The sequence below is a fragment of the Peromyscus leucopus genome, chromosome 1, assembly GCF_004664715.2.
Source record: "Peromyscus leucopus breed LL Stock chromosome 1, UCI_PerLeu_2.1, whole genome shotgun sequence".
Lineage (NCBI taxonomy): Eukaryota > Metazoa > Chordata > Mammalia > Rodentia > Cricetidae > Peromyscus > Peromyscus leucopus.
Genome location: NC_051063.1, coordinates 138,875,567 through 138,888,498, shown reverse-complemented (window position 1 = coordinate 138,888,498; position 12,932 = coordinate 138,875,567). Strand labels below are relative to the sequence as shown.

The 12,932-nt window shown below is 46.2% G+C and overlaps 1 protein-coding gene across 2 annotated transcripts in view; it reads right to left on the bottom strand.

The window, feature by feature from the left end:
• The window catches only part of Slco3a1 (solute carrier organic anion transporter family member 3A1), a 289,209-nt gene that overhangs the window by 27,600 nt on the left and 248,677 nt on the right, over positions 1-12,932 (bottom strand). For both annotated transcript variants that reach the window (XM_028893279.2, XM_028893281.1), the window contains exon 8: positions 11-186. In XM_028893279.2, the coding sequence (XP_028749112.1) occupies positions 11-186 (176 nt within the window). The remainder of the gene's footprint in view (positions 1-10; positions 187-12,932) is intronic.

Sequence of the window (12,932 nt, the reverse complement as noted above, 5' to 3'; positions counted from 1 at the left end):
GGCTGCTTACCTGATGAGGATGATGACAGAGGGCGTTTGGGCCATGGCCCCGATCAGGCTGCACACACACATCACACAGAGGAAGGTTAGGAAGGCCTCTTGGCACCCAGGACTGGGACATTTTCCTGGAACCACGGTGGCATTCTCAGGGGGGACGGTGGTGAGGCATGCACAGCCTGTGAGGTTCTGAAAGGGAAGGTTCAGCTGTTTAAACCGGGGGTGTCTCTGGTTTCCACAAGCAAGGCAATCCATCAGCTAAGCCGTCACAGCCTAATTATACATTCTATGGCATTCCATTAATTGGGCCTGAATAAACGACTTAGCTTTTTAAGGAAGCTGCAAAAATACATGCAAATAAAGTAATATTTATGGGGAGGAGAGCTGGATTTCCCGTCTCCTGTGTATTTCACTTCCACTCTTAAGAAAACTTCAATAAGCTGTGCTGTAGATAAATGTGTCCCCCCCAATACAATTAGAGAGGAAATTGTGCTTCTACAATATGATAAAACATTGCCAAATTAACATCGTAATTACTTGCCAATTTGTCTTCCCTTTATGCCGTTATAATTACACCGAAGTGTATTAAAAGAAGTAAATCAGGTAACCCACATATTGTGGCTGGTTCAGTGCCTGGCATGGCACTCAGAACAAAGGATGCATGCTGTCATGCATGAAGCCATTGTGCCTGGGAGACCCCGATGGGAGGAAGCTGATGGAAAACTTGCCCAGTGGCTGAGGAAGCCAAGGGAGCCCAGAGATCCCAGGCAGCTGACGGCAGCTCACAGGGAACAGAGCGAGAGAGCCTGATGGGATACATTTATTAATATATGATCAGAGAGGAGAAAGAAAAGTGACCACGTTCCATTTGATCTTCCAAGGGGCCCCGGATCAGCCGCCCCTGTTCCTAAGCAAGGCTTGCTCTCATCCTCTCCTGCAAGCTTGCTAGCTTGCTCGCTCCAGGAATTTCTGATCGCAGAGGGAGGAACAGGGGCTGGAGGAGGCTGTTCAGAGTGCCAAGCCAATTAAGGTTCGATAATAATAGTGCAGAGGCCTTTAATGAATACAAAGTAAAACAATCATAAATGATTCATTGCTTTCCTTTCCAGAGCGGACTGGCTTTCTGAGCGCATGCCCAGCAGCAGGTAAACACTCCTTAGGGGTCAGGCAAACTAAAGCCTATGGTTCCCCTCTTCTGCCCTTCTCCCTTCCTCTCCTCTTTCTGCTCTCACTTTCTTTAGCTACAGGCTATATTACAGATACGGCGTATCTTGTCCAATATGAGATAGCTTCAGGGGTGTCCCAAACCCTCTAATGTTCGCCCCCACTAGGGCTGTGTAGGGCAGATGGGACCTGCTGGCTGTACATCTTCTAAATGGTGTGCCCAGGGCAGGCATCTGTATAAACGGTGCTGTTATATTATATACCTGGGTGTTTATGGCAATTCCCAGGGGTTGGGGCCTGATGCCCCCTACTCTTTGTCCTATACCTGGAGACTTTACCTAGCTTTCCCACATCTAACAGAGACACCACATCCCTTTACTAGCCCTCTTCCAGCTAAGCAGCTCCCCTTCTCCCCCCATGGACCCTCTGAGCCCTGACCTAAACCTGCCCTACAGAGGATACGGGAACTGTCAGTCAGGAGCATCCTGGAACAAGACTGTGTGTTCCATACACTTTACTGAGCATGTCCTTGCATAATGCTGCCCAGTACTAGATGAGACCTAGAAGACAGTTTCAGCATACATAGGTAGACCACTTGCCTGCCTCCCACGCCCGCCTTTACTAGGAAGCAGGACTTGTCTCCAGCTGAAGCTCACCACGCCACCACGCCACCCCACCGAGAGAAGAGTGTATGGCATAACCAGAGATCACAGGCAAACCTCTCCAGCTGCTGACACTCCTTGCTCACACTTCCTCATTGGCCCTGCTCTCCTCTCATTATGACTGGACACAAGGGAAGGGGCCAGAGGCACATGCCTTCCCTGGTATTCCTCTTGGGCACTCACTGGGCTACCCTGCTGACCAACAGAGCCTCCAAGCTACCACTTGTGACCCAGTTCCTCAGGTCTCTCTCTAGGTCCTCCTTTCTGGTCCTGCCGCAGAGCAAGCTCTGGGATATGGTTTATGGATACAGCTTTTGGGTTTTGCCATCAGTTCTAACCCTCCACGGAGCTAGTTCCTTTCTCTATCATCTCACCTTTGCCAGGGCGTCACCCTTCATTTCTCCTGCTCAAACAGCTCCAATTTCCCTATTCAGCCCTTCTTCTTCTCAACACTGTTTTCATGATCGAATCCAGATGACACTTCCCAGTCCCCGGTTCCTTTGCTTTGCCATCTCTTATCTTAGTAGCAATGATTAGGAAACAGGTGACAATTTTGATGCCACCTACCCTCACATCAAATCCTTCTCCTCCCGACTCTAAGGTTAAAGAAGGGAGGCCACTGCAGTTCTGTCACCTAATGTACTCTCATTTGTACTACACAGTCTGGTTCACACGGACACTCAGAAAATGTTTGGATGCCTATGCCACTTGGGAGGCAGAGGCAGGTGGATCTCAGTGAGTTTGAGACCAGCCTGGTCTACAAAGCGAGTTCCAGGACAGCCAGGACTGTTACACAGAGAAACCTTGCCTTGAAAAAAACCAAAAACCAAAAGAAAAAAAAAAGACAAGAAAATAAACACATGGAGATATGTTGGGGTACTCAGTGATCGAGCCAGAACCCTGTGAGTTAAGCCATGTGACGAATTCCCTTTGTTTGGCTTATCAATCATCTGCTATGGTGTCTGTGTCTGTCCTTAGTTTGGACCTATACCTAAGCTAGAACCCGTTACATTATATCTGCCAAAAATTGAGGTCACTGGGAGATAGCTCAGTTGATAAAATGCTTGGTGCTCAAACATTTAAAAATATATATATATATACCTAAGTATATATATGTATATGTATATTTAATATATATATAAATAGAAATACATAATATATATTTAAAAGATGTGTTTAAGTGTTTTGTCTTATGTACGTACGTATGTATGTATGTATGTATGTATGTATGTATGTATGTATGTGTACCATGTGTGTGCAGTGCCCATGGAGGCCTATTTGGAGCTACAGATGGTTGTGAACCATGCTATGGATGCCAGGAACTGAACTTGGGTCTTCTGCAAGAGCAACAAGTGCTCCTAACCTCTGAGTCATCTCTCCAACCCTGTGGACTTGGATTTGTTTTTCAGCACCAACGTATAAAGCTGGTGGCACATGTTTGTAATCCCAGCCCTGTGGTAACAGAATAGGTGGATCCCTGGAGTTTTGGGGCTAGCCAGCAGGCTGAACTGGCAACTTCTAGGTCCTAGTGAGAGATCTCCAAGTGTCTCTAAGGTAATGAACTGAATGAGATGTGATTGCAGAGCTCCATGTAGGGGTAGACGGGCTTCCAGGCGGTGGCAGAAGAGAGATCTGGAGCTAAAGGACCTAGGAGGAGTGTGGGTGCTCAGGGCTATTCGAATCGTCACTAAGACTCAAATGTGGCCGGCAGAACTGCAGATGGGGACATGTGAGGCTTCCCTTTTCCCAGGGTGCATACTTGAGGCAGATGATTTTTTAACACTGGGGCTTTATTCTATAGTCTCAAAGACAGGAAACTGAGGATGTCCCAACGGTTAGTATTAATAGGAGCCCCCCCCCAACCTCCAAACCTGAGAAGCTCTGAGCACTGGGAAGTCTAGGAAGACAGAGAGGCTGAGTATGAGAAAATGGTTCATTTCAGTTTAATGAAGGAGTTTGGATGCACATGCTCCCCTCCAGTGGCCTGTGCAAACAGAAGATGCTTCTGGAACATTCTGTGGACTGAATGACAGGTATCTAGAGCTTTCTCTGGCAGGTCCTGCAATGGTTAAGTGCTAAGAAGGTGTACTATATTCCCAGTTCATTCATGATTCCCAACTTGTCCAGGGGTTCCTCCCTCCCTCCCTCCCTCCCTCTCCCCCTCCTTCTCTTCCCTCCCTGTGTTGTTATTTCAAACTCACTACGTAGTTCCTTCTTCCCAAGTGCTGGATTACAGGTCCAACGAGGGTTGTTTTTTTTTTACCCCTATTTCAAGGCAAGGTCTTCCCATTGTATGATTTTTTGGGGAAGGAACGCAGTCCCTATTTCCCTCAGAGAGTTGAATTCTCTGTCTGCTGTCACAGTGTGAGGTGTCAGTATCTAGCTTTCCTGTCATTAAAACACCCGTCATCCTTCCTGTGGACAACGAGGGCCACCATGCTCACAGGAAAGGCCCCACAAGCTTGTCGAATGACGTGACATTAGGGAGATGGCTTGAGGTTTCACAAGTACTTATCCAGCAGCTAGGCTTGCCCAGGCCCAAAGTGACAGATGAGTAACACGAACCAACGGTGGCTTGCCAGAGTTGATGGCTATCTAAATATTTAACTATTTCTGGTTTAATAGACTCTATCAGGTCAACATGATAGAAGACTGTAAAGTTGGTAAAAAAGTACTTTTTTTTGGTATGATGGAAAGAGACCCAACATAAACCCTTAACTAAAAATCTAAAACACAGGCACAAAATAGGATCTTCTAGGCACATTGAAAATCTGTAAGAATATATGAAAATATGAAATATAGAACACCCAAATCCAAAATGTTTTGAGCACTGCCATGACTCCCTGAGTTATGTCATTCACTTGGCTTCACGGGACCAGCTGCAACCAAAGCACAGTAAATTCAGCAGCTCCAAGGGCCTCTTAGCCCCCTGCAGCTCTACCACACACAAACTCCCCCCCCGCCGTGTGTGTGTGTGTGTGTGTGTGTGTGTGTGTGTGTGTGTGAGAGAGAGAGAGAGAGAGAGAGAGAGAGAGAGAGAACTGTGTATGTGTCCATGCACCTGCACGCACAAGTTAGAAGAAGACATCAGGCCATCAGGTTTCCTACTCCATCACTCTCAACCTTAACACTCTGAGATAGAGTCTCTCACTGAAGCTAACCTGAGTTGATTTTGCTAACCCAGCAGGTCAGTGAACACCAGTGGGTTCAGCTTATCTCTGCCTGCCATGGCACTAGGGTTACTTCAGGGGGTCCTGTTTATGCAATCAGCCCTGCTTATGCAGTTAGTGCTTGTATTCACTGCGCCATCTCCCCAAGCCATGAAGCCATGAAGCATCCCTCTTGATCAAATTGTATTAACGTCTCCTGACACACACACACACACAAAGACTATAAACTCTGTAAGAATCCTAAGTTACCATAAAGGGATTTCAGACAAGGGACACTCAACCGTGTGCCTGCACCTATGATGGGCGTGGTCTACTGGCAGGCTGAGAGGTGAGTGAAGAGAGGACACAGGAGGGGGGAAGAATTCTCACGGTTTGTCCTTTTACATGATGGCTTTAAAACTTATAAAATTATTATATTATCTATAATTAAATATAAGTATTATCTATCTTAAAAATTAAAAACTCCATACCACTAATATATATATGAAATCAATGAATGTGCAGTAGCCCATGGCTCCAAGCTGCATCCTGAGCCCACATACCGCCACTGATTTCAAATGTTTCTATCACATGCAAGAAGGCAGGGACAAAGAATCACAATAACAATGAAAGCTGGAGACCATAAATGCAAAACATTCATTCCCTGGGTCTTGGATGTGTGGTGTTTTTTTTTTTTTTTTTTTTTTTTTTTTTAACTGAAGGAAAAGGCAAGCACACTATTTTGACAGCTCATCCTAGAGGAACAAGATACTCGTCAGCATGCTTTACAAATCTTGGCAAATGAAGTTGCTTCTGTTTTCTTCCTCCCATCGCTCAGTACTGATGGGTCAGTTCTTATGAATGGGACATGAGAAATGGATTCCCAGGGTGACAGATTACTTCTGTAAGGGTGTGTTGTGGGAGGGATGATGTCATCAGTAGTAAAGCCTTGCAGTCAACTTGGAAGGTACAAGGCTAGCCTCCTTACTCTGAAAGCATTAAGATACCAGGAAGACATGACGGTTCCCTAATTTGTGGTCCAGGAATGATTTTCCAGTCTGAGTGTCAACATAAGTCAGGCTTTCTCCTGATTCTGCCTGGGAGACCTTCATTTTTTTAATATTAATGTATTAATTATTACTATTTTAAGCAATAATGAGGTGGTGCAGTGTCAACTATAAAAAAGCAGTAGTAAGCAGCAGGGGGGTGCGTAAAGAGCTTCAGTGAATCGGAGGAATCTAGGCACAGGATGATGCTGTCATTCTCAGAGAAATGTCCTTGTCTACTCGGGGCCACGTCCCCAGTCCTTTGCCTCTTTGTTATTAGGATGCCAGGAACAAAAAGTATGTCCAGGCACAGACCTCATTCCTCATTATGAAGAACCCTAGTGACCTCCTACCAGCTCCTGGTAGAAATATCTGAAAATACTTCCGGAAGAAAGATATGTGCCCCCACCCCCACCCCTACTTCCTTGCAAGATCACCGACTGAAAGATGATGGTTCAGAGGAAAGATGCCAAGGAGAAGGCTTGCACGTCATCTACCTGCACCCTTGCATGTAGTACCAGGGGTGGGGCCTGTCTCACCCGCTGACTTACCTCCTGCTGGAGGGCAGTCGGGAGGCTGCTCTTTGGGGAGCAGGAAGGTCCCCTCTGGATCTGCCACCACATGTGGGACACAGAGGACAGCACTGAAAGGGGAGGCTGTGACTGTAGGTTCAAGGAACCCCAGGCCCCGTGTCTCTCCCCACTGTGTTCTGTCTCCGGACGTCAAATCCTGCCATACCGGTTCAAACGTCTAAACACATTTATTATTACCATTTACAAATATTATTATTATGTAGTACCCAACCCTTGTGCAAGTTAGGCAAGCACCTTCTTACTGATCCACACCCCCAGTGTATCCCTAGGACACTTATGCAGGGATGTCCTTCAAGGCTCGCCCACCAGGCAAATGCCTGCTCACCCTCAGGACAAAGGCTTGCCCTGGGATAAATGCCCCACTTTTTCCTTCTGGCCAGTCTCCCACAGAGCTAATTTCTACCCTAAGGTATATATCATCACAAGGCCACCAAGTGGTCTACCTAACCACTTCCTTATATTTAAATAAATATATTTCTATTTAAACTCCTTTTAACATGGGAGTTTAAAAAGGAAGCTTTTTCTTATTAGAAAAGCAATGTGTGATTGTTTGGGACCATTCCAAAATATGCAGAAAATCTGAAAGAAAGGAACAAAAACTGTTTCTGAACACCCCAGTAGAGGTAGTCTTCTATGTATAGAGGGAACTGTTTACATATTCATCCAGCCTTTTCTTTGTGTTATAGGTGCACATGTATGTGCATGTCGAGGTCAACACTGACTGACTTCCTCAATCACTCTCAACGTTATTTATGGTTTTGAGACAGTGTCTCTCCCCAGTTTGGCTCCTCGGGGATCCTCCTATCTCTGCCTTCTCTTGCCTAGCACTGCAATGGTTGGCACACACTGGCATGTTCTGCTGTGCACGTGGGTTCTGGGATATGGAACTCAGGTTCTCATGCTTGCAGGACGAAGACATAGCTGACTCATCTACCTCCCTAGTGCCCCAGTCTTTTATATTTACAATTATTTCTTTTGTGAGATCTGTTGGAGCCCACTAGGTTTCCTAGCGGCTGTATCCAGCAGGACTGCGTAAGAGGTTGACTGGATCATGGGCTTGGGCACCAGGTGATTGTAACTAGCAAGGGGGAGGTCTTTTGCTCCACCCCTTGGCATTGTTATAAATAGACCTTTGGACTAAAGTTCTAGGCCAGTGGAGAAGGTTCCAGTCCCACCCGAGTTCATCCTGCGTTTTCTCTTTGTTTCTCTCTCCTCTATTTCTAACTAAGTCCCTTATCCCTCATTCCTCAAGAGTTCGTGGGGTAAAAAGTGTGGGGCCTGGTCTCCCACAGGGATTATAACACAATTACATTATCCCACCTTTCCTACCTCTAAGCTCTCCCATAAGCCTCTCTTTTCTCTCTTTCAAATTTATGGCCTCTTTTCTCATTAATTGTTGCTACTTACATATATGTTTACAATTAACTTTTATTTGTTTATATATATTTATTAAAATTTTAATATCTTGCCGGGCGGTGGTGGCGCACGCCTTTAATCCCAGCACTCGGGAGGCAGAGCCAGGCGGATCTCTGTGAGTTCGAGGCCAGCCTGGGCTACCAAGTGAGTCCCAGGAAAGGCGCAAAGCTACACAGAGAAACCCTGTCTCGAAAAACCAAAAAAAAAAAAAAAAAAATTTAATATCTTGGTATTCCCCCCAACTCCTCCCAGAAGCTCCCTAACTGCCTACCCACCCAACTTTATGTTCTTTTTCTCTATCTTTCAAACAAAACCCCTGACAAAAATAAAAATGTGAGACTCAGAACAAACAACCAAAAAAAAAAAAAAAAAAAAAAAAAAAAGCAATAAGACAAAAAAAATTGCCATATATATTTTTTCCATTTTTCTTTTTCTTTACTGGAAGATTTTTCTTTTATGGTCTATTGTTTTCTGATGTGTTCTTTTCACTTAAGTCAACTGTAATGCTGGACTGAGCATTGCTTTTTGTTACTTTCTTGTACAAGCTTCTAGAAAACACCATAGTGCATTTTATGGCCAACACAGGCCCTGGACCTGATTCATCTCTGCACCTGTGACGTCTCGCACGGGCCTGAGATGCAGCAGGTGTCACAGCTGGTAAAACTCCAGCAGGGCTTTATTGGAGTGTTCCCAAGGTCCTTAGGACCTGCCATTACTGGGATGAGCACAGACTGTTAAATCAGTGTTGGGGATCTGGACCATGCTATAGGAGAGGCTTTGACAAACTCACGTCTTTGGATCAGACAGGGAAATAGACTCGGAAGAAAAGGTGGCTGAGGCGTGAGGGGGGCTGTTGGTGAGGACTGTGGTACATAGAGAAGAATGAAGGACAAACCAGGTCTTAGCTCCAGCTCCCTGCTGCCCTCCATGGCTGCAGAACGCTCATCGGCTCTCTTCCAGCTTTCTCACAGAGGCGCAAATCTAGATTCACTTATAAAACCTCCAAGCTCAACACTCAATTTAATCTTGCCTAGTCCACCAGAAATGGGTCCTTAGAGTGTGCAAGCCTAATTAGCATGCAACAGCTGCATGGGCTGCACATGCTGACGGGGGCACTTCCGACACTAACAGGCATGTGAAGAAGAGAGCGCAGTAACTGGAGATCTCAGCACGTGCCTCACCTCTTCTAGGGCTATAGTGTCCCAGGGACACTGGGCCATGTCTGAGGACATCCATGGTGGCCAGATAAAGTTGAAGGCTGGTGGATAAAGCTCAAGAAAAAGGCTAAACATCCTTGATGTGGTATACAGGATAGCTTCTATGGAGAAAGAATTGTCTACCTCAAAATATCAGCAAGGCCACGGTGAAGAACTGTTTATTACAACAGTGGATTCCAACCCTGGCCACCTACTAAGAACACTTGAGGCTTAAAAATCACATGCCAAAAATAAGGAAGGAGGAATGTCTGGGTAGGGCTCAGACTCCGTGTTGTAAAAGTCCCCAGGGATTCTAAGAAGGTGGAATCACCAGTTCCCAGCACGCCCCATGATGGAATCCTTCTCCTTGCTCAGAACCCATTGAGTGCTTTGTTCAAACAGCGCTCAGTAAATATTTTGTGAACTGGATGGGGGTAGATCAGCCATCTGTCATTTACACCCTACAAACTGCTATGGCTGGCTTATATTGACTTTTAACCTATTGGTGGCTAATAAAAGCTGTTTTTCCCTCGAGTCAATTATTCAGGCCATCAGACGGGTATAACTTCTGGCATATAAACATGCTTTCTGCCTGAATAATTACTTCTGAAAGTGAAAGGTATGCAAACAATCTGTGCAATATACTCCCACCAAAGGAGGCTGATAAAATTAACTCGTCTTTTTGTCATCCATCCTCACCACAGGCAATGACAAGATTTAAAAACGGAACAGCAAACGCAGGCTAGAAACTTCCACTGTTTTCGCTTGAGAGATGAAAGAAAAAAAATGAAAAACAAACAAACAAACAAAAAACCCAACTTAGACCGTCAAGAAAGTAAAGATAGGAACAGCTGATGCTGACTGGGTTTCATTAGCATCTCAATGATCTGATTGGTTGACTTGTATGCATCTAATGCAGTTCTGGGGTAGACTTTTCAAGGGTCCTGATTGTATGGATGTGTGTGTGTGTGTGTGTGTGTGTGTGTGTGTGTGTGTTAAGACCTGAATAAGGATAAGGGTGCACCTTGAAATTAGAACCATCCTGTCTACCTGCTTGTCAGCTGCTGCCCAAGACTATTACACATTGGAGTCACCTGTTGGAGGTTGCATGGGAGCACCCGGGGACATTTGGGAAGTCTGGGCCTTTATCCAGAGCTCTACCTGGAACTGTGACGGGGGGAGAGATCTACAACACAGCCCCATCCCTGAAGCCAGGTGAGGGACTGAGATGCTGAAGTAAACGAGCCATTGGAACAGTTGAGCTTTAAATCTTGCAAGGTGGGAATAGGTGTGGTGGAAGGTGGAAGGGCACGCACATTGTCTTGATATCGGGCTGAGGTAGGAGACAGCACTGTATGAGCAGAGAAAGTACAAAGAGAGGCTGAGCCCTGGGGGGGGAGGCAAGACGGACCCACATCCACAGGGGACACTATTCTATACAGCATGTGCAAAGGCCCAGGGGCAAAGGAGAGCAGCGTTTCACTGAACAAGGGGTTGGTTAGGAGACAGGAGGAGAAGGGAGGCTGAGGCTGGAGAGGCAGCCAGGGCAGACATGAAGGCTAAATGTATTGAGTGTGGGCAGTGGGCACGAAGACACTGTTTCCTGTAGAAAAAGCAGGTCGGCATCCCAAAAATGAGTGGCAGAGTACAGAGAAAGATGCTGGGTTTGGCTCAGAGGGTCCCAGAATTCCACCACATTCTACCCTTTGATCCTGGGGAGTTAACACAGGTTTGCATGGAAGAGTCATACATAGTCACACATATAGGCAGAGATACAGACAGGACAGAAGGGCCCAGGAAACCTACAGGGAAGGGCTGAGTCCACACGGAGACAGCCTGCTCTCTAGAGACAGGGAACGGAGCCATGGGAAATGGGGGGGGGGGCTTCACATGGGGAAGAGTCCTACTGAGAACCCTGAGACCAGAAGGAAAGAAAGCTAAAAGAAGAAAAGAGGTAGGGAGCGTGGAGTCCCACACCAGGAACATAAGCTTTTGTTTGGCGTTCCTTCAAAACACTGCCCCGAGATTCGAAAGACTCAAATTGCCATTTGCTCATTCTTTGGATGTCATCCCAAGAATCCTCTTGACTAGAGGCCACATTGTCATGAGCCACGAGTGAAGCAGGGGAGACCCCTTACCTGGCCTGAACCAGGCTCTCGCCTACAGCTCCTGCAAGCTCTACAGAGGGTTGTCTTTAAGGCTTAGCTACTACAAAGGCCCCATTCAGGATGAACAGGACTCTGTCTCCAAAGCCAGGGCCACTTAGAGGCCTGCCTCAGTGGTCAAGGGTGGAACCCCATGACCACCCCAGAAGGCAAGGTGAGGCTCCAAGTCACAGAGTGGAGAGCAGGTGTCTGGGGAGTGAGAGTCATGTCTCGAACTCCCCCTTAGCCTGCTGTCCTGGCATGGCACCCCTCAGCTATTCAGCTACCGCAGCCACAAGTGAACACACGGCTTGAACAGGCTGTTACTCAATAAACCTCTTAACCATGCAAGATCAGAGGAAGCGCAGATCCTTCAGGGTTGGGTCAGTGTGCCCTCGAATAAAAGGCCTGTTGGGCCTCAGAACAAGGCTACACAGAGTCACCTAGGGGTCTATCACAGGACAATAGCTGAGGCTGTTAACAGAACTTTCTGGATATTAAAATGTCAATGGAGTTGTTCTTATGAGAAATAATAGCTTGTGCTTTTATTTGAACCACTCTTCGGGTCCCAACCCCCTTTTAATATTTACTTCCACTCACATAAAGAAATTGCTTTATCATCTAGTTTATAAAACTGGGTCCGCCCAGCCCCCAATCTGCAGTGGTTTATTTTCTTTATAGAAAATGTTAATAACTGGCCAGGAATCTAAATCCTAAAAGCATGCAAAAATGAAATCTTTGAAAATGAAAACAAATGATTCATTTTTTTTTTTTTTCCTTTCAGGGAACTCCTGCTCTTTAAGATGCAGGAGGCAGGGTGGGGAGGAAAGAAATGACTTGAATTAGTTCCCTGAAAGCAGCCCCCTGGCAAGTATCTTTCCCTTCCCATCTGCGCAGCGTCTGAGAAATTATGAATTACTTGTGAGGCAATAGTGTGCCTAGTTCAAGAAACCCAAAGATCAGAGACAGACACTTCTAGAAGACTACTACAGCAAAAGAGACAAATAGACCCAGGAAGGAGCAGGAGTCTGGAGACTCGAAGGCAAGAACTCCAAAGGGAGAAATAAGGGATCGTTTCAGAGTAGCAGGCATTCAAATAGGGTATTGAGGGATGAATAGGAGTTGTTCAGCTGGAGAGAGAGAGAAGGCTGAACAGCCATCTACAGCAGTGGTTCTCAACCTTCCTAATGTTGTGACCCTTTAATACAGTTCCTCATGTTACGGTGGCCCCCAACTATAAAATTATCCTGGTTGCTACTTCATAATTGCAATCTGGGGACTGTTAAGAATTGTAATGTCAATTTCTGTGTTTTCCAATGGTCTTAGGTGACCCCTATGAAAGGGTCTTTTGACTCCCAGGGGAGCATCACAACCCACAGATCGAGAACCACTGATCTAGAGGGAAAGGAGACCGCTGGAGATGAGAGTTGGAGATGCACGTGAAGTGAACCGGGCTCAGCGCTCTACAGGGCAGTGCGCGGAAGGGTCATCTGAAGTGTCACAGACGTCCTCTGGCTGTAGTGTGGAAGACATCCGAAGGCGGCTGCCCTGGAAGGCTGGATCGG